Raw genomic sequence first — 21,652 nt, forward strand, 5'->3', positions numbered from 1 at the left:
GTTGGGATGTCTTTTGCAATTTATTTTTAATTTAGTGTTGAACTTTCTGTCTGTCACCAGTGTTCCAATATATGGAGTTTGCAAATCTTTTATCTCCCCTTTTCCTGTCCTATCAATATTTCTTGAAAGCATTACTGCTCCACATGGTTTAATTATTAATGTGTTTAAAGGTCTATCTACACTAGGTGTCCGAGGCAACTAAAAACAACAAAACATAAAATTACAATATAATTAAAAATGTACAAAAGATGTACAAGAAAGTGCAGGGGAAATCATTGGCTAAACTACTAAGACCAGAGCTACCAATCCAATAGCAACGAAATAATCGGGCTAATGGCTTATCTAAGCAAGAAGGGGTGTATTTATTTATTTATTCCATTTCCTCTTACTCACTCTTAAGAACATAAGAAGAGTCCTGCTGAATCAGGCCGATGACCCATCTAGTCCAGCATCCTGTTCTCACTGCCTGTGGGAAACCTGTGAGTAGGACCCAAGCACAGGAAAACACTCCCCTCCAGTGGTTTCCAGCAACTGCTGTTCAGAGGAGTACTGCCACTGACCTTGGAGACAGAGCAGAGCCATCAGGACTAACAGCTATTTATTGAGAGCCTTTTCCTCCATGAGTTTGTCTAGCCCTCTTTTAAAGCCATCCAAGTTGGTAGCCATCACTGCCTGCTGTGGGAGCAAGCTGCATCATTTAATTGCCGTATTTTTTGCTCTATAAGACGCACCAGACCACAAGACGCACCTAGTTTTTGGAGGAGGAAAACAAGAAAAAAAATACTTTGAATCTCAGAAGCCAGAACAGCAAGAGGGATTGCTGCACAGTGAAAGCAGCAATCCCTCTTGCTGTTCTGGCTTCTGTGATAGCTGCGCAGCCTGCATTCGCTCCATAAGACGCACACACATTTCCCCTTACTTTTTAAGAGGGAAAAAGTGAGTCTTATAGAGCAAAAAATACGGTATTTGCTGCATGAAGAAGTACTTTCTTTTATCCTTCACGAATCTTCCAACGTTCAGCCTCCTTGGATGTCCGTGAGTTCTAGTATTATGAGAGAGGAAGAAAAAGTTTTTTCTCCACCTGCTTTTTCCATGCCATGCATCAATTCATAAATTTCTATGAACTATAAAGCCCCAAATGCTGCCAACTTTCCTCATAGGGGATTCTTCACCATTAGCGTTCCAGAGTGGGTTTACAATAATATAATAAAACCATATTAAAATCAGTTAAAACAGTTCACAGCAGAGAAATAAGAGGAGGGTCCTATCAATATATCTCAGCTGTCAAAGGTCAGAGTTAAGAGGCAGTTCTTTAGCATATGAGGAAAGCTATTCATAAATGTGCCAGATGTACCTCTGTAGGGAAGGAATTTTACAACTTAGGAACTGATGCAGAACCATCTTCTGGGTTACCCACCCCCCAAAAGTCCTAGGGCAGTGGAACTACCAAGAGGGCCCCATCTGCCAATCTTAGCACTGAAGAGGTTCTTTAGGGAAGCAGTCTTCCAGATATATGTGGTCTAAGTCATTTAGGGCTGTAAACACTCATGTGAGCAACCGTGAATTGAACTGGCTGTCTTCACCTACTACAGAAAACATGACTTCAGTAGAAGGTTGGCTCCAAAAGAAAAGGAAAAAACCACTCTAATTATGGTAAGTAGGGGGCATATTCCAGGAATCTCAGTACATGGAGATTATTATAACCTCTTCCCATCTATGCCTCCTCCCCTGTAAATGTCCACATCACACACCCATTATTAGGCTTGAAACAAGCCTTCTATGTTAGGTTTCCTCATTAGGATCTGAATTTGGGACCCTACAGTAACAATTTGTGTTCAGCAAAACTTGCACTTAGAAGCACAGATCTGGAGCCAAGCTATAACTAGGTTGACCCTGAGTTCCAGTTTAGTTTTACTGTGCAAGTGTTTCCAAATCCACTTCAGTGCCTCTTGACATGAAAGCATAGACGCCTGGAATCACAAATGGAAAAAGACTGTTAGGAAGATTCTCTAGCCAGTTGGTTGTGTACTGGATCCATCTTGGGGGTTTTTGCTTAAAGAAATTAAACCACCCAATAATTTACAATCAATAATACAAAACATATGATGCCATCAGCAAATGTTGGACATTAGCACCCTCTGGTGTTACATCTTGGTAACGTCAAAAGAAATATTTGTGGTTGTGAAACATCTTTAGCAACAACATACTGTTTTTACACATAAAAACAAATAATAGAAGTCTTTCCTGGAGAAGGAAGGCATCTGCTATGTCAAATCATTTTGTACTTCTTCCATCCCCAGTCTCCAAACAGACCTAGGTTTCCCAGTCGTACAATACAGTCCTGTGTGTGTTATACTATTATTCCTTACATTTACATTTATACAGTGGTACCTTGGGTTACATACGCTTCAGGTTACAGACGCTTCAGGTTACAGACTCTGCTAACCCAGAAATAGTACTTCGGGTTAAGAACTTTGCTTCAGGATGAGAACAGAAATCATGCTCCGGCAGCGTGGCAGCAGCAGGAGGCCCCATTAGCGAAAGTGTGCCCCAGGTTAAGAACAGTTTCAGGTTAAGAACGGACCTCCGGAACAAATTAAGTTCTTAACCTGAGGTACCACTGTATTCCATCCCCTCTTAAGGAGTTCAAGGCAGTACACATGGTTATTCCCACCATATACTCACAAAACAAACCTATGGTGTAGGTTACGCCAAAATACAATGCATGGCCCAGGATCACCCAGTGAGCTTCATTGCTAAACAGGGTTTTGTACCTGGGCCTTCCCAGTTCTAGTCTCACATGCTATCTACTGCACTAGATTCAGTGGCTTTAACATTGTTTACTCTCAAATAAGTGTGCATGATATCACTGTAGCCTTAAGGTGTGTTTCTGGGTTTTTAACAGCTGTACGGCAGGAAGGGATTTGGCTAGTGTGTTTTTACCTGCCACTAAAAGTAATATGCTTAGATCCCTACATGTGTTCCCCATCGTAATGGCTATTCACTCAGCACTGTGTTTAGTCTTTGCACCTTCAACAGGTATCAGAAAACAAATAATGTAACTTTTCATTTAAGGCAAAGTTTCTAGACCTCATGACAGTAGAGAAAAGCTTGGAAATGCGTAGGTTGTATCTGCTGCTGAAATTTCAAGGGTGGGTGTTTGGGGACGTCTTCTCCTATGGCTATTACTTCCTCTCCTTTATGTGTTTTACAGAAGCAGTTCCCTCTGTTCTCAGTTCCAATTTTGAACTGTTTTCAAGACATGCACACACACACACACACACACACACACACACAGTGTGTGTGTAATGTGGGCGTACCCACAATCTTTTGGCTCCAGGATAAAAAAATATTTCCTCCGAAACACATCTCCATAAAATGTTTATCTGCTATCCAGCCAAAAACTTATTTATTAGTAGGATGGGTATTTTGCTTTTGTTCTTACAAGCTTAGTGTTCTTTGTAATTTAATTTATTTATTCTCTTACATTTATAGACCAACTTTCCTCTAAGGAGCTCAAAGATTGGCCCAAGGTCATGGCTGAACAGGGATTTGAACCCCAGTCTCTCAAACCCTAGCCTAGATTGACACTTTACACCACACTGGCTCTGTTTGTTTTTGTTTGTTTTTTAGGCAAAAGGTGGGTAAGGGTAAAGGATTCCGCTTCCCATAAGAGATTACTGCCCTCTTAGAATCAAGGGCTGCTCAGCCCACCTACCCCTGACAACAGGACAAAAACAACAACAGGGTTTTCTGCTCTGAAAACAAATACTAGCTACTGTGCTGTTGACAGCAGCCTGCTTCTCTGGGTCATTGCGTGTGCCCTGGGAGTGCCCAGGGCAACAGCTCCATCAAGAAAGAAGCTGAACTACTACTCTGCCAAGAGTGGGACAGTACAACTGTGTTATTCTCCCAACCCAGAGGTCACTGGATCAAAACCGCTTCTGGTTTCTGGTGCCAGCTTTCTGCTTTACTGTGAAATCTCACAAAGCAAATTGTGGCCCTTCTTCTGGCTATTCTAACTGTCCCCTCCCACCACCATCCATTTTAAAAGAACAAATTTTTGCCTTTCTCTGAAAACAAGGCACAGAGTGGAGCAAAGGCAAACAGCTTCCTGCTCTGTCAGCACAATGACCCAGCCGGGCACTTTCGTGTATTGTCAGCAGACTTGAAGGAGGAAATTCTAATTTCATTCGAATGACAGGGCATGGCAAAACAACAGCGAAGAAGAATCCATAGAATTAAAGAGATCTCATGGAAGTTAAGGTTCCCAGAAAAGTGAACAGAGCTTATTGCAGTTCTTGCTCTTACTGCTTTGTGCAGAGAGCAAATGTTTCTACATACCCTCCAACATTTAAAAGTTTGAGGAGAGCTGTGGCTCAGTGATAGAGCAGCTGCTTGATATACATACAGAAGGTCCCTGTGAGGTTGGGAGAGAGCCCTGTCTTAAATCCTGGAGAAGCTACTCCCTGTCAGTATCAACCATACTAAGCTAGATGGACTGATGATCTGACTTAGGTACAAGGCGGCTTCCCATGTTCTTTCCTAAGAGTCTGAAGCCTTTCCCCCTTTATGTCTTCCGCACAATCACATTGAGGGAGAGATTTGGGGTGCATCCCTGCCCCTGACCCCTGCTGTTGCATCTCCCACTGCCCTGTGGGTGGGGGCGAGGAATGTCTGTAAAGGGGAACCTTGCTGAACATAGCAGACTCGACCTATGATGTGCACAATCAGTTTTCCCAAAGTGTCAGCCAAAATCTACCCTCCTGTAATTTAAGCCCATTAGAGTAAGTGCTCCCAGCTCTGGGTCGGCAGAGTACAGGTTTGACTTATTCTATGTGACAGCCATTCTCTGCTCCAGACCAAATGCACCCAGTTTTTATTCACCCTTTCCTAACTGTGTGTTGTGTGCTTCTGACCACATTCTCTTAAGTTGTCTACAACCTTAAAGTGTTGCACTCAGAATTGAAGGCAGTATTCCAGATGAGATCACTTCAATAATCTGTCCTCTGTTGATTTAATAAACCTCAGCGTTTGCTCTTTAGGTTAAATATATTCTTGCAAAAATCAACCCAAGTCTTGCAGATCCTTAAAGCCTCAACAAAACTCTTATGTCATAAACTACTTTACAAATGTCAATAAAGAGTATTGCCACTGACAATTCAGATCTTAAATGTATGCAAAACGAACACGACATTTCAAAACAGGAATTGGTGTTAAAACAATCAGCGCTGCTGAGTAAATTCAGTGGAACATGAAACCGTTGTCTGTATTCAGATCTAAATTATTCAACTTATTGAGAAGCTGGAGTTGTAATTTTGCAGTTTCATCCTGGAATTTCCATTTGAAGTTCCTCCAGAAATGTATTTCAGCAGCTGCAGGATGGAATATGACAAGCTATGTACTACGTGGCAAGGTATTGTCCATGTATAGTAATTTAGCCATGTGTCAACTAGAGATATGGTGGATTTGTTCTGTGAGATATGTATCTTACCTTTCCACCAAGTGGTGTCCAAGGTGATTGTTCCCCTGTGCAGCTGTCCTCCTACTCAGAGACTAAATAGTTAGAGACCAGAAGAATAAAAACTCTAGTAATTCACACAAATTGTAGTAAAGCAAGCACCTAATGCAAAATGCATAGACATAGACACATATGTACACACATACAAACCAGAAGGTGGTCATTAAAACCACTTGTAACAGAAAGAACATGAACCCGAGTTTGCTTATTTCCTCCTCTCTCCCAATCCATTTTCCTTTTGTGTCAAGACTTTTAAAAATTATAAGCTCAAGGACAGGGGCTGTCCTTTTTTTAGTGGTTAGTCACTGGAAGCCTTTTCTGGCTGAAAAGTGAAATAAAAATAATTTAAATAAATAAACAAAATAAGTTGCCTTCTGGTTTGGAGGAAGTCTTTTAAGTATCATCTGTCTCAAACCTTTCCTTTTAGATGAAGGTGGTTGGACACCTGTATATACAGATGTTCTCCAACCAGTGATACTCTTACACCAGGAATATTCTCATACGTTGAGAGAGGTAAATCACAGATATTTGCAAGCTGCTCTGATAAATAATGCCCACACACACAATGCAGCAGAGGAACGCATCCATAGCTTTGGAATTGTCACCATGTACAAAAAAAGGGGGGAGAACATACTGGCAACCAAAACCATCTCAATTCCTGAAGCAGGATGGGTTTTAATGGGTTGGAGGGATATATTGCAATTAATACGTTTCCGAGCACAATTCAAAGTGTTGGTGCTGACCTTTAAAGCCCTAAACGGCCTCGGTCCAGTATACCTGAAGGAGCGTCTCCACCCCCATCATTCTGCCCGGACGCTGAGGTCCAGCGCCGAGGGCCTTCTGGCGGTTCCCTCATTGCGAGAAGCAAGGCTACAGGGAACCAGGCAGAGGGCCTTCTCGGTAGTGGCGCCCGCCCTGTGGAACGCCCTCCCATCAGATGTCAAAGCGATAAACAGCTACCTGACATTCAGAAGACATCTTAAGGCAGCCCTGTTCAGGGAAGTTTTTAACGTGTGATATTTTACTGTATTTTTGGTTTCTATGGAAGCCGCCCAGAGTGGCCGGGGAGGCCCAGCCAGATGGGCGGGGTATAAATAATAGTATTATTTTTTTATTATTATTATTATTATTATTATTATTATTATTATTATTATTATTATTATTATTATTATTATTTTATTATATCCTCTCCTGCCCATTAAAACCCATCCCACAAAGGTTATGGGCTCAGTACTGTGTAGGAATACAGATTTTGTGTTTTGTAGAGATTTTTTGAAGTTGTTGCCTGAGTCTTTCTGAAGTGGGGTGAGGAGGAGGAGGAGGAAGCCAGATCAAAAACCTAATTCCTGTGCTTTTAATTTTGTTGTCAGGGGTAGGACTTTGGAACTCTGCACAACTTGTCACACACGTGTGAGCCTGGGGGGGATAGACTGCAATTAGTATATCATCTCCTATTAAAACCTATCCTGCACCTGAAGGCGTTTTCTCTCTTTTGAAACGAACGAATCGAAAACGCAGGGAAATCCACAAGAAAATCCCCTCTTTTCTGCGCGCCGCCGAGGGAGGAGGGGAATCAGGCGAAAATGGCTCTCGGGACTGAAAACCGAAAGCTACTTTCGCAATCACGTGGCGCCGCGGAGAAGGGCGAAGAGGCTCCGTTTTGCGGCTCGCCGGAGAGGAAGAAGTAGTCTGGACGGGGGTCTCGGAACAAAAGCGATCCTAACAGGTGGGTGCTTGGTTGCGGGGTGCAACGAGGGGCTCCCTCCGAAAGGAGATCCTTCCTGGACTTCCGCATTCCAGATCCCAAGCGGGAGACTTTTCAAGCTGGCCTCGCTGCAAACCCCGTTTCGCAGGGATCCCGAAACGGCAGCTCAATCCCCGTTGAGGCGCGTTTACTTGGAAGTAAATGCAGGACTGCACGGAATTCAGCAACGCCGGTTTCGGTGGGACCGGCCTCTAGTTGCTATATTATTGGGTTACAGCCAAACCAGGCAAACAGGCCCGTTGCGCGGGGCTTTTGCGGTCTTCCTTTCTTCTTGCTTATCGAATCATAGAATTTGTAGACATGGGACCACGAGGGTCATCTAGTCCAGCCCCCTGCAATGAAGGGATCTTTGAGCTTAATCCAGCTCCGGACTCCTGGGAGGAGGCGTTGCTGGGTTTGTTTCTGGCCTGATCCAGCAAGGGACTCTTTGTGTTCCTGAAGATCGGAAGCACTTTGAAAAGGCTTCTAAAAAGATCAAGGATCAGAGTAACGCGCTGTCTTTCTCCGTCTCAAACACACACACAATCTCTGTCAGCCATACATAACGCTCTCCATCAAGGACAAGCTCTAAGATAAAGGTAAAGGGACCCCAGACTGTTAGGTCCAGTCGCTGTCGACTCTGGGGTTGTGGCGCTCATCTCGCTTTATTGGCCGAGGGAGCCGGCGTACAGCTTCCGGGTCATGTGGCCAGCATGACTAAGCCGCTTCTGGCGAACCAGAGCAGCGCATGGAAACGCCGTTTACCTTCCCGCCGGAGCGGTACCTATTTATCTACTTGCACTTCGACGTGCTTCCGAAATGCTAGGTTGGCAGGAGCAGGGACCGAACAACGGGAGCTCACCCCGTCGCGGGGATTCGAACCGCCGACCTTCTGACCGGCAAGCCCTAGGCTCTGTGGTTTAACCCACAGCACCACCCATGTCCCCAAACTCCCCACCTGACTGCTTGAACATGGCTGAGGGACTTAGCGGACCACTTCATGATTTTTCTGCCTGTTGTAGCCAGTCGTATGCAGTGCTAGGGGCTGTATGGTTTTTAATTGTGTTTTTGCAGGCATGAAGCTCATGGTGGTCTGCAAACTAGAGTTTGGGGTCCCATGCTAAAGCACACGATCAATAATAATAATAATAATAAATAATAGTAAATTTTATTTATATCCCGTCCTCCCCAGCCAAAGCTGGGCTCAGGGCAGCTAACAACAATCAAAATAATCCAACATTCTAAAAACATTCATTATAAAATTAATTAAAATCAAATTGATGGCAACCATTAAGCAAAATTCTGTGCAGATTGCCAGAGGAGGGGCAATCTGCACAATCTCTCTCTCTCTCTCTCTCTCTCTCTCACTCTCACACACACACACTCAGCTTTTCTCTCCCTACAGCCTTGCAGCTGTGTTGCAGTGAGTCATTTCCCTGCCACTCCCTTCTCTCTCCCCATCAGGTTTCATTGTGACATCCTCCCCTTTACTCTCCTGCTCCCACAGTTCCCCCATGGGTACTCAAAGACCTCTCATCGTGCCCTGGCTAATTGAACAGTTGGACGCCCGGCGGTACCCGGGGCTGTCATGGCTGAACCCAGAACGGACCCTGTTCCGAGTGCCGTGGAAACACGGCTCACGGCAGAATATTTGCGACGAGGATTTCCAGCTCTTTGAGGTAATCTTGTAGTGTTTCCTTCGGTGTGTGTCCCACATCGCATCCCATCTTCCTCAACCTGATGCCCTTCAGCAGTTTTGAACTACTGCTGGGAGTTCAAAATGTCTTCAGGGTGTCAGCTTGGGGAAAAGGTTTCCTTCGTGTTTTAACTGTAACGTTCTGGAATAGCTGTGGGAGGTGGGCGGGATGAATGGGGTCCAAGGGAGACCAAAACGAATTACAGTGGTACCTCGGGTTACAGGCGCTTCAGGTTACCGACTACGCTAACCCAGAAATAGTACCTCAGGTTAAGAACTTTGCTTCAGGATGAGAACAGAAATCGTGCTCTGGCGGCACAGCGGCAGCGGGAGGCCCCATTAGCTAAAGTGGTACCTCAGGTTAAGAACAGTTTCAGGTTAAGAACGGACCTCCAGAACGAAGTTCTTAATCCGAGGTACCACTGTATTATTATTTACTGAACAAAGCAACAGAACAAAGGTCACTGCCCTTCCTTCCCCAATGATCTTGCGTTGGCTTCTCCTCTGCCTTGCACCATCCACAAACAGAGATAGGATACTGGATCCCCCGGGGCATTCGCATCCCTCCCAAGATTCACTTTCAAAATATTTGGTGATTGGGTCATGCTAATGCTTTCCAGACGCTTTATCACATTGGTCACCCTCCTCTGCACACATTCCAGCTTATCAATATCCTCCTTAAATTGCGGCACTCAGAACTGAACACAGCACTGGGGCATTTAGAATCATAGAATCATAGAGTTGGAAGAGACCACAAGGGCCATCGAGTCCAACCCCCTGCCAAGCAGGAAACACCATCAGAGCACTCCTGACATATGGTTGTCAAGCCTCTGCTTAAAGACCTCCAAAGAAGGAGACTCCACCACACTCCTTGGCAGCAAATTCCACTGAAGGAGCAGGTTCGTAGCTTGCGGGTACTCCTGGATCCTTTGCTGCCAGTGGCCTCAGTGGCCCGGAGTGCCTTCCGTCAGCTTCGGCTGGTGGCCCAGCTACGCTCCTACCTGGACAGGGATAGCCTAACTACTGTTGTCTATGCTCTGGTAACCTCAGGGTTAGATTACCGCAATGCGTTATACGTAGGGCTGCCTCTGAAGACGATTCAGAAACTTTAGCTAGTGCAGAATTCAGGTTGCTCACTGGAGCAAGACGGTTTGAGCATATTATACTGATCCTGGTCCGACTGCACTGGCTATCAATTAGCGTATTTTTCGCTCTATAGGACGCACTGGACCACAAGACGCACCTAGTTTTTAGAGGGGGAAATCAAGAAAAAAAAAATTATTCCATTCCCCCCCAGATCCAAAGAGCAGCAGACAGGCTTAGTTTTTAAGAGGGAAAAAGTGCATCCTATGGAGTGAAAAATACAGTAGTTTCTGGGCCCAATTCAAAGTGCTGCTTTTAACCTATAAAGCCTTAAACGGCTCAAGGACCACCTCTTTCCATATGAACCTACCCAGACCCTGAGATCATCTTCTGTGGCCCTCCTTCGTGTGCCCCCTCCCTGAGAGGTCCGGAGGGTGGCAACACGAGAACGGGGCCTTCTCTGCAGTGGCTCTCCCTCTGTGGAATGCTCTCCCCAGGGAAGTTCGCCTGGTGCCTTCATTATATACCTTTAGGCATCAAGCACAAACATTTAATTTTAACCAGACCTTTGGTTGATGTGATTTAAAAAGCAAAACAAAACTGGGGGGCGCTATTGTTGTTTTTATTTTTATTAGGTATTTTGTGGTTTTATATCTTGATTTTATTCTGTGAAGCGCCTTGATACCCCCGGGTAAAGGGCGGTAAATAAATTCAATAAATAATAATTATTATTATTTGTGGTGTAAAAGGTTGCGGGATTTCAGCAGGAAATTATGGGATAAACACTGATTGGAAACGAAGCAGTGTGTGACTTCCCTGGGCCACATCCTGAGCACAAATCACTCAGAATGTGCAGTAAATTCTGGAGGGACCTCCAGTTTTGTGGCAGGTCGGAGAGTCCTGGGGGCAGCTGACCTAAATCCATCTGTCAAGATGATACAAGGGTTGAAGGAGGGAAAGAGTTGACCGTGAGCCTTTCAGATAGACTGTCTTTATGGGTGAGCAGGGTGCTATAGCTGGGCTTAGAAGTCTGCTGTGTGGGGGTATGAAATCTCCGTAAAGGGACCCCTGACCATTAGGTCCACTCGTGACCGACTCTGGGGTTGCGGCGCTCATTTCGCTTTGTTGGCAGAGGGAGCCGGCGTACAGCTTCCGGGTCATGTGGCCAGCATGACTAAGCCGCTTTTGGCGAACCACAGCAGCCCACGGAAACGCCGTTTACCTTCCCGCCGGAGCAGTACCTATTTATCTACTTGCACTGGCATGCTTTCGAACTGCTAGGTTGGCAGGAGCAGGGACCGAGCAATGGGAGCTCACCCATTGCGGGGATTCGAACCGCCGACCTTCTGATCGGCAGGTCCTAGGCTCTGTGGTTTAACCCACAGCGCCACCCGCATCCCTATGAAATCTCCCTACCTAACTGCTTTCTTTCCAGGATTGGGCCATTGCCAGAGGCCGCCATCGCCCAGGCTTTGACCAGCGGACACCCTCTGAGTGGAAAAGGAACTTCCGCTCAGCCCTGAACCGGAAGGAGGGGATCCGCATGTTTCAGGATAACAGCACAGACTCCGAAGACCCCCACAAGGTGTTTGAAATCCTGCATGCCCCAAGTAGGTAGACCGGACAGAGCAGAGGGCTTCCGATGGGGATCGCTAGGCAAAAGATGCGAGGAGGAGCCAAGGATCAGACCGAGAATCTCCTCTGTTTGTAATCTTGTAGATCTGAATGACTCTGCCCAGGGGGCAGCAGTCGGTGATGTTTCGCCTACCCTGTCTGGGAGCACGGGACTGTGCGGAGACAGTTCTTCCTCTTCTCAGGTCAGTGCTTCTACTTTCCTCCCTGTCCCAGTCCCTGCAGCCATGGGATGGGGAAGTGGAAAGAAGAAGCGGAGCAGCCTGTAGGGGAGACGCCAGTGGGAGGAGGACAGGGAAAGAGGAATAAACAGTCTGTGAACCTTCTCTATCCTGTCCTTCAGGGCGATATCCTGGAGAGCATGTTGAGTTCCCTGGAATATTGCAGCCCCACAGAAGGTGAGTGATCCAGGATACTGGAAAGGGATTTGTTCGGATGCTGCAGGAAATAGGTGAGGTATAAATGCATCAAATAAATGAATAAATATAATAAAAGCATGGAGAAGAAATGAAGGGGAAATTCTAAATCAAGCCACGTTCAACACTCAGGCCACCAAGCTTAGTTTACTTATTTTATATATAGATGCTCACTTTTCTTGGAGACATCCGAACAGAGAATCTTGGGGGCTGGTGACCATATGCATCATGGAAGTAGTCTGTCCCCCCCACTTAAAAAAAAACAACACCCTGGCACCCTTCTTCTGCAGCTGCTCTCGTATTAACTTTTGACACAGCTCCATCATTAGAGAGAACATGTAAGATTGTATTCCATCTTTCTGCTGAGCAGCGTTACACTTTGTCTTTTTGAGTCAGCACTGGGATGGAGCTGGGAATGGTAAGCTGTACCCCCCCCTCCAAAGGTTGCTAGACTATAACACCCATCATGCTTAGCTAGTTAGACTATAATACCCATCATGCTTAGCTATTGCCGTGCTGGCAGGGGCTGGTGGGAACTGGAGTCCAACAACTGCTAGAGGGCCACAGGTTCCCCACTCTGTAGTCAAGTAATTAGGGGTTTCACATACCATTTTAATCGGTTTTCACTACATAGTTTTGTGCATATGTATTTTTTCTTTTTGATTCAGCTGTCCCGAGCCTGTGCTCCATGTATCAGATGGGATGTAGAGAAGAAAGTTGTGAGAGTGCTGCTGGTGAATGAAATTCTATTTTCCTCCTCCCATCCCACCCCTAGAATCTGTTTTCTTTCCAGATCTGGAAAGAGGAGTCCTGCATTCCAGCCCTATATTGCCCCATTCCCTCCAAAACCACAACCAAAGAAGCTTTGACTATTAGCAGCTTCTGCCCTAATGCACTAGGCATTCCTAACTCCCCAGAAATCCCAGAATTTTGGCATTCTCAGGTGCTCATTCTAGATCCACCTCTTTCTGTGTGCGCCTGCCGGGTATCACATTTTCTTTTTTTGTTGTTGTTCTGAAATACATTGTTTTTGCTGCCAGGAGCAGAGAATCTAGCTTGCATTGGAGGCCTGTCCCCATTCAGCGTGGATACGAATCTACCTGTAATCGCAGAGCCACAGCTGGATCAGATACTGGGAGCTCCTACGTTTGGTGAGCTGCTTGGATCTAGAGGAAATATTGTCAGGGCCAAGCCGAGATTGCAACCATTATCCCTTTCATCTAGTGTGGGAGGAACCAAAGGTAGATCTTCTGTGTGCTTTGTGGTAGATTGGCAAGGCTTCCCAACTCCCAGTTGCTGAACAGCAACAAAAAACAGTTCCCATCTCCTTAGGAACAGTCTAGTAGATTTTTGTTCTGAAAGTGGTGGGAATTGCGGCATTGACAGGCTTCCTCTCTCTGCCAACCTAGCAGTTCAAATGCATGCCAATGCAAGTAGATAAATAGGTACCACTCCGGCGGGAAGGTAAACGGCGTTTCTGTGTGCTGCTCTGCTTCGCCAGAAGCGGCTTAGTCATGCTGGCCACATGACCCGGAAGCTGTATGCCGGCTCCCTCGGCCAATAAAGCAAGATGAGCGCCGCAACCCCAGAGTCGCCTTTGACTGGACTTAACCATCCAGGGGTCCTTTAGCTTTTTTTACCTCTCTCTCGATTCTGTTTTTTTGTGTCTGTGTTGGGTATCAAGTGCTTGCTTTGTCTTTTTCTCTTCAACCATGTTTAGCACTAGGAGCAGAGAATCCCGCTTTCTGTGGAGACCTGCCCCCATCCGAGTTGAATCTAGTTCCACCCACAACTGCAGCATCTCCCCTGCAGAACCTCTTGAGTAGCGATACTTTTGGTGAGCGCCTTGAATCTAAAAGAAGTATCTGGTCCCCTTGCTGCTGCTGTGCTTTTAAGTAGTAGAAATCAGGGTGTAAAGTAGCAGGTGGAGAACTCCTTTGGCTCGGTGGGCCAGATCTTTATACCCACCCACCCTCCCTCCTAGGCCAACTTTGAGATCAGATGATTGGCAGGAGGTGGGAACCATCTGACAAGTTGTGAAAATAAAATCGATTGGCTTGTTGTTTAAAACAGTGGTACCTCGAGTTAAGTACTTAATTCGTTCCGGAGGTCCGTTCTTAACCTGAAACTGTTCTTAACCTGAAGCACCACTTTAGCTAATGGGGCCTCCTGCTGCTGCCACGCTGCCAGAGCACAATTTCTGTTCTCATCCTGAAGCAAAGTTCTTAGCCCGAGGTACTATTTCTGAGTTAGCGGAGTCTGTAACCTGAAGCGTATATAACCTGAAGCATATGTAACCCGAAGTACCACTGTATATATTTAGCCCAGTGAAAATAGCTTGGAAGCTGGAGCTGACCCACCAGCCATCATCCGTCTCGCTCATGATCTCTCCCCCTGATGAAGGAAACCCTTAGCACTCATATATTTCGCCAATCAGGTTGAGCTTATAACCCAAAACCTTTCCCTCCCATGTTGTTTTTGCTGCATTGGCATCACCAAAGTGACCTTCCTGGGGCAGAAGTGCCCAACCTCACAGAGCTGTTGTGAGGATTATAGGAGTGGGGAGCTATGTAGACCACCTTGTGCTCTTTGAAGGAAAGGTGGGATATAAATGCAATAATGAATGAACAATATCAGTTGGGGAAGATAGTCTGCAGTCCCTATTGCACATAGCTGGGAGTGAATGCAGTGCCACATACAGTCATAACTCTTGTCACGTTTGCTTCAGGTTTAATCTTTTCAGGTTGCGTCCCGCGGCGACCCGGAAGTACCAGAAAGGGTTACTTCCGGGTTTCGCCGCTCGCGCATGCACAGACGCTCAAAATGACGTCACTCACATGCGCAGAAGTGGCGAATTGCGACCCACACACACACAGACGCGGGTTGTGTTCTGCTCAACCAGAGGTACCACTGTACTTTGGAGGACTTCCGTATAAGACTGTGCTGTTACATTGAATGGGTGGTTTCTCTGGAAGAGGTTTGGCAATTAAGCGGCAATTTGCTGCTCTCTGTTTTCAGCGGTCGTTCCAAAATGATACTGGCTGCTGCACGAGCAGAGGAAGAAGTCGCCCTCGTCCCGGGGAACAGCAAAGGCTGTGTCTCCTGCCGCTGGGAGACAGGAAGAGTGGGTGGTATTTTGCAGCTGGCTCCCCCAAACTATCCCTCTCTCCTCCACAGAATCAGATTTCGAGGTCCGAGTCTACTATCGGGGTCGGCTGGTCCTCGCCGACGTGTTCAAGAACGTGCGAGGCCTGTGCTTCGTGCCTCCAGGCTCCCAGGGCCGCTACCCTGATTTGGCAGACGTGGTCCTGCCTGACCCAGTCTGCTTGAGCGACAGTCTGCAAGTGACCTACACTCAGCGCCTTCTGCGAGGCGTGGCTCCGGGGGTGGTTCTCCGTATCGAGGGCATGACTCTGTGTGGCATGCGCCAAGGCTGTTGCCATGTGTCCTGGAGCCAGTCAGAGATGCCTGAAGACGAGACGCCTCACGGTGCTCTACTGAAGGAACAGTTGGGTCCCATTTACAGCCTGCATCAGTTTGTGCAAGGTACGCAAGGGCTATGTTGCCTGTCCCATAAGGGCTCCTGGGTAAGGGTTGGTGTCTTAAGGGCTCACCCTCACTGTTAAGAGAACTTTTGCAACAAGTTTCGATTCTCTTTCCACCACTGCAAGAGGGACAGGTACTCAACTCACATGCCAACTGAAATACAAGTGCCTTCAGGACAGCAATGGGGAATCTGTGGCTCCCCGGATGTTCATAGACTCCTAGTCCTCCTGGGCTGATGTAGTGGGGAATCATTGAAAGCAACTTATTACAGTGGTTCTGGGACGCGGGTGGCGCTGTGGTCTAAACCACTGAGCCTCTTGGGCTTGCTGGTCAGAAGGCCAGCCGTTCGGATCCCCGTGACAGGGTCAGCTCCCGCTGCTCGGTCTCAGCTCCTGCCAACTTAGCAGTTCGAAAGCACGCCAGTGCAAGTAGATAAATAGGTACCAGTGTGACAGGAAGGTAAACGGCGTTCCTGTGCGCTCTGGTTTCCATCACGGTGTCCTGTTGTGCCAGAAGCGGTTTAGTCATGCTGGCCACATGACCTGGAAAGCTGTCTGCGGACAGATGCCGGCTCCCTCGGTCTGAAAAGCGAGATGAGTGCCGCAACCCCATAGTCGCCTTTGACTGGACTTAACCGTCCAGGGGTCCTTTACCTTTTTACAGTGGTCCTGTTCTTACCTTCAGGGTTGTGTTCCAAGAGTGGCACCGGGTGAACGCTCCTCAGCCCCATGGCACTTGGGCTGCAGGGTTCCGTCCTCTCCCCTGTACTGTTTTAGCATCTTTACCAGGGTGATCTAACATGCAGCCTTTTTGGTGGACCTTGGCAGCATTTGATACCCCTCCACAGCCCTCGTACGGAGTTAAAGGCCACAGAGATAGTAATCAGCATGCAGCTACCAGTTGAGGAACTGATAGGGCTTTAGAATATGAAGGAAACGCTCTCCTCCCTTTCTGTCTCTGCCTCCCCAGACCTGGTTGGATATATGGAAGGCAAACAGGGATCTCCTAAATACACCTTGTGGTTATGCTTTGGGGAAGATTGGCCAGACACCCGGCGGCCCTGGAAGAAAAAACTGATCATGGTGGAAGTAAGTACTTCTGTCCCTTTCCATGCTTTGCTTAAGCACCATCCAATACGTTGCTCTCTTTTCCACAGCTCAGAAGCAAACATCTACAAGTGCTGCCTCCAACTGATTTAACACAGCTGCAACCAGGGTTGCTCATGCATGGTTTGAAAAATGGGGTATACTTTTAGCCTGTTATTGAAGGGGCATCTATGAGCTGGGATGGAAGACCTGGAGATTAATTCTGCCACAGTCATTGCTTGGAACATGTCCTCCTGCATCATCTTCCTCCTGTTTATTCCAAACCTGGTGTGGATCTGAGGTACTCACAAAAAGGCTAGCCCATCATACTTTGACCCAGGCATAAAGATAACTAAAGCAGATATTGCTAACGCACCTTGAGAAGCTTTACCACAGGATGCTTGATTATAAACAATTTGGCATCATTAAAATAGATGAAGTGAATTAGGAAGATAAGTTAAAATGTAAGAAAAAACAAATTTTTGGATAATTATTTGGCTAAATTTAATTTTTCAAGGAGTATAACTAAAGTATCTAAAATTTGAGATATAACATGGAAAATCGGACAGTAAGGATGGAAGTAAGGTGATAAATTGCTGGCTTAATTTTATAACGTGGAAGGTAGGAGCGGGAGATGTGAGGAGGTCCTAAGGAGATAAGAAAATATGTCATGTTATGTAATAACTTTGTTTTTTATATTGTAACTTAAAATTTTCAATAAATATTATATTTGGAGGCGGAAAAAAAAGAAAAAAAAGAGAAGCTTTACCACAGGCTTCCTCAACCTCTGCCCTCCAGATGTTTTTGGCCTACAACTCCCATGTTCCCTAGCTAGCAGGACCAGTGGTCAGGGATGATGGGAATTGTAGTCTCAAAACATCTGGAGGGCCGAGGTTGAGGAAGCCTGTTTTACCACTTTGATCAATGTTGACTTGAGCAGTGAAGGTTCCTTTGTCTGAGGATTCACTGTGGGACCTGTGGACCTCCAGATGTTGTTTGACTACAGTCCCCATCAGCCACAGGCAGCAAAGGCCAGTAGTCAGGGATGATAGGATTTGTAGTCCAGCAACATCTGGAGGACTGAGAGAAGAGGGAAATAGGATATTGGCTAAGGTGACACATGCATCATTTTTGAATCAAAGCACATAAGAAAATCTTTACAACTGTTTTATACACAGGCGGGATTATGTAAAACTAAGATTGACTGACCGTGATTTTTTGAATTGAGTAACAGGTCCTTTAAGTCTTGTAAGTATCTTAAAAATCAAAGCCTCAGACTCCCTGTGCTTAAGCTAGAGAATAAGATTATTTAGTGGTAAGGGTAAAAGCAGTGATGTCATACAAACCAGCTTGGGGGTGTGGGAGAACTGGAATTGGGAGTCCTAACAAACATGCGAAAGACCACAGATATAGTTTACATCATCTATAGCTTTCATAGGGACTTACCTTTTTGCAAAATTGGATACCTGATCAACTGTGGGTACTTCTTTAGCTGATAAATATGTACAGTGGTACCTCGGTTTAAGAACGATTTGCTTCACAAGCTCCGCAAAACCGGAAATAATGTCTTGGTTTCAGAACTTTACCTCAGTCTAAGAATGGAATCCGAACGGTGGAAGGCCTCATTAGGGAAAGCGTGTCTTTGTTTAAGAATGGTTTTGGTTTAAGAATGGACTTCCAGAGCAGATTAAGTTCATAAACCTCCCACTGTATACCACTGTATATATACAGTGGTACCTCGGGTTAAGAACTTAATTCGTTCCAGTGGTCCGTTCTTAACCTGAAACGGTTCTTAACCTGAAGCACCACGTTAGCTAATGGGGCCTCCTGCTACCGCTGGCATGCGATTTCCGTTTTTATCCTGGGGCAAAGTTCTTAACCTGGAGCAGTGTCTGTAACCCAAAGCGTCTGTAACCCAAGGTACCACTGTATGTCCATTAATCAGCAAAACTCTGTAGCCAAAGTCTGTTTTCATTGCAGTGGGCAGAGCGGTTCCCTCTAAGGTAGCCTAGCCCTCCCTCCTTTTATGTAGCCCTGGGGATAAAGTGGGAAAATGCTATAGTCTCTGCCCTGCCACACACGGTAGGCAGTTCTAAGAACTAAATGAACGGAACACAAGTAGCAGCAACTGTTTTGTTCTCGTTCTCTCCCCACTTCCCTTTTTACAGGTCATCCCCAAGACCCTGGAAGCTCTCTACGAGTTGAGCCAGTCCAGCGGGGCTTCATCATTAAAGGGAGCAGAGCCGGACCTAAGGATATCGGATTCGCTGCAAGGATCCTTTCTGGACCAACTGAGAGAATGGAGAGAGAAGATGGAGGTGCAGTTTAATTAGCCGTGCAAAACTTTTCTCCCCTTCAGATAGCTGCAGATTTGGGTCCTCTTCCTCAGACAGCTTTCGGGGTTTCTCTTACGCAGCAGAATCGACACTCCTCTTTGCCACTCCTGAGAAAGGGGCATTCCGGCAGCCCCTTTGGTCACTGCACACTTGCACAAACCTTCCACTGAGACAGCTGGCAGCCGTTGTCGGTTTCTATTAGCATCCCTGCATGCAGAGGATATTCAAGAGTTTGTGGGGGGTTTTCGTTTGTTTTTTGCTTCATCCGTTCTTGTTCATATCATTCGCTGGTTTCGTCGTAGGCGTCACAACCACAACCAGCAGCTGAACATGGCGAAAACACGCCTCTTTAACTAGGTCTTTGGCTGTTAAACACTCTCTGGCTTTTAAAATGTGAGGGTTTTTTCTTTATTATTATGTTATGCACTTTGTGTTTTTATGTTGTAAACCACCATGTGATCTTTAGGTGAAAGCTGGTATATAAATTTAAGAAATAATAACAATGGCAAAAACTGGATTTATCATCTCTGAGTGTCCCAATTATGCTTAAGATTTAATGTTACTTTTTACTGCTTATTGTTGGCAATCTTAGTGTGTTTTTTTATCTCACTTTTTAATCCACAGTAATTCTGATGCAGGCTTGCTGTTTTTCTTAAAAATCATTAGATGCATCCAGTCCTTTTGATGGTGCTAAGATGTTAGCAAGTTTTTGCCAATTCTCACCCTGTTTGCCCTAATATAACTCCAATTGGTCTCCTGCCTTTTTCCTTATTCCAGTCCTCAGCTCTGCTAATCATCTTGTTATAAACTTATTTTAAAGTCTCCTCCCTCCCCTTGATCTTATTCCTTTCTCTCCATTTCTCCTTACATGATTTCATTGGTTATGCACTCCTTAGTCCACGCACTCATTGATCTGAGTACTTTTAGTAGAACAAGATTTAATTAAAAATATCATCTTCTGGTTATGTCCCCTCCCTTTTTCCTCTTGTCTGCAGTCGTTTGTTCTGGTTATGTTCACACGCCTCTAAACCATGGTTTGTTCAATAAACACAAGAGTAGTTTTACAGACAAGCAAACAAGCAACAACTGGTTTCCTCAAAGTGCTGGCTTGTTTTCCAGCTGTTTTTGCCTTGTTTTTCTATAGCTGGGTGGTATTCTCTAGGGTGGAGCTGCCAAACAAACCATAGTTAAGGCTGCTGGGTGCAGGTATTATGCCAAACCATAGTTTGAACAAACCAGTTTGTAAGCCAACAAAATCCCCAAATTGCTTTGCCTTATGGTTGCCAGAAAACAAACCATGGTTAGTCTGCTGGGTTGGGTTTGGATGTTCAAGCTAAGTATGCTGAGCAAACCATGGCTCAGCATTATGTGTGAACCAGGCCACTGGCTTCTAACTCTGCATGGAACTCCCTACCTCTGCCTCTCTGGTTTCTTCTTTTAGAAAGCCAATTTATTCTGGACTGCATTTTCTTTCAACAGGCCATACAGTATTTATACAGTATAGTACAGTATAGTATTTATACAGGCTATACAGTACTTCCTCTCGGTTTCTTCCCTCCCTTCACTTCCTAATGATGCTGGTTAGATTTCAAAGCGTGACCCTGCGAAGCAGAGAATGGTTTTTCGAAAATGTGCAGTACATAGTAATTTTAGGCACTTCATAAATAAAACTCAGAAGAATATGTACACACCATTTCAACCCCTAAACTGCCATGACTTTGAAGGCAAGAGCAGCAAAGAGTTGAAGGATTCAATACAAGAAAAGCCCCACAGGATCGGATCAGAGGTCTAGCAACTAGTACTGGGAAGGAACTATCTTGCCTCTGAACCTGGAAACGCCATGCAGCCATCACGATCAGTTACCATTGACAGACTGATCCTTCTAATCCCCCTTGTAAAGCCATCTAAGCCAGCGGCTGTCTCATCTTGTGGCAGCGAATCCCATGAATCGTTATACACTGTGTGGCACTTTCTCTCATCTGCTCTGAAACAACCTGCCAGTTCGTTTCACTGGATTATCAAAATTTGACTATTTCGTTTGGGAGAAAAACTTCAACCTGCTTTCTCTGCAATATGCTTGATGCAGTAAGCCTCTATTAGGTCTCTTCACCCCCAGCTGATTACGTTTTTTCCTAAACTGAAATGCACCAAACATTTGTGTTGCGCTCTTACAGAGAAGGTACTGCAGCTAATCTGAGCTGGAGTCCCGAGTGTCCAAGGGGTGTGAGTTCAGACAAAGTCCACATCTGTCCCTGACAACATTTCCCATTTTTGCTCTCTTACCATAGCACCTTTCCCACTAATTGGTGTCAGCCCCTCCAGGGTTAGCTGAAGCATCCATCCTACCAACACGGCTGCTCCTGCAGCCCTTTGGGCAAGAACCTCGCTGAGCAAATTAACTCAGGTTCTCTGGGCTCAAGGCTGCCGCCCCATTCTTACTCTCAACTTTTCCAATTCATAGCCTGGGGCAGGAAGTCAAAGTGACAGCAGCAGCAGCAACAACATAATCTTAGAAAACTGTCCCACCTTCTTCAAAATGAGAAATTTGTTTGCCAGCAGCTGTTTGTGGGGGTTGTTTAGAAGGCTCCTTTAG

At 45.8% G+C, this 21,652-nt stretch overlaps 1 protein-coding gene across 4 annotated transcripts; it reads left to right on the forward strand.

Moving 5' to 3' along the window:
- The first annotated feature begins 7,024 nt into the window (after positions 1 to 7,024).
- IRF3 (interferon regulatory factor 3) lies at positions 7,025 to 20,024 on the forward strand. 4 transcript variants are annotated; one of them, XM_081884188.1, is made up of 11 exons: positions 7,025 to 7,247; positions 8,773 to 8,944; positions 11,480 to 11,654; positions 11,764 to 11,861; positions 12,020 to 12,074; positions 12,761 to 12,826; positions 13,133 to 13,243; positions 13,813 to 13,929; positions 15,270 to 15,638; positions 16,608 to 16,726; positions 18,892 to 20,024. In XM_081884188.1, the coding sequence occupies exons 2-11, from the start codon at positions 8,780 to 8,782 to the stop codon at positions 19,054 to 19,056; spliced, it is 1,440 nt and encodes a 479-aa protein (XP_081740314.1). In that variant the 5' UTR covers positions 7,025 to 7,247; positions 8,773 to 8,779; the 3' UTR covers positions 19,057 to 20,024. The 4 variants fall into 4 exon arrangements, with proteins under 4 accessions (XP_081740314.1, XP_081740316.1, XP_081740315.1 ...); XM_081884189.1 differs by having other exon boundaries at positions 7,030 to 7,247; positions 13,819 to 13,929; XM_081884190.1 differs by lacking the exon at positions 12,761 to 12,826 and having other exon boundaries at positions 7,026 to 7,247.
- The last annotated feature ends 1,628 nt before the right edge of the window (positions 20,025 to 21,652 follow it).

The sequence above is a fragment of the Podarcis melisellensis genome (assembly GCF_964234715.1).
Source record: "Podarcis melisellensis genome assembly, chromosome: 13".
Taxonomy (NCBI): Eukaryota; Metazoa; Chordata; class Lepidosauria; order Squamata; family Lacertidae; genus Podarcis; species Podarcis melisellensis.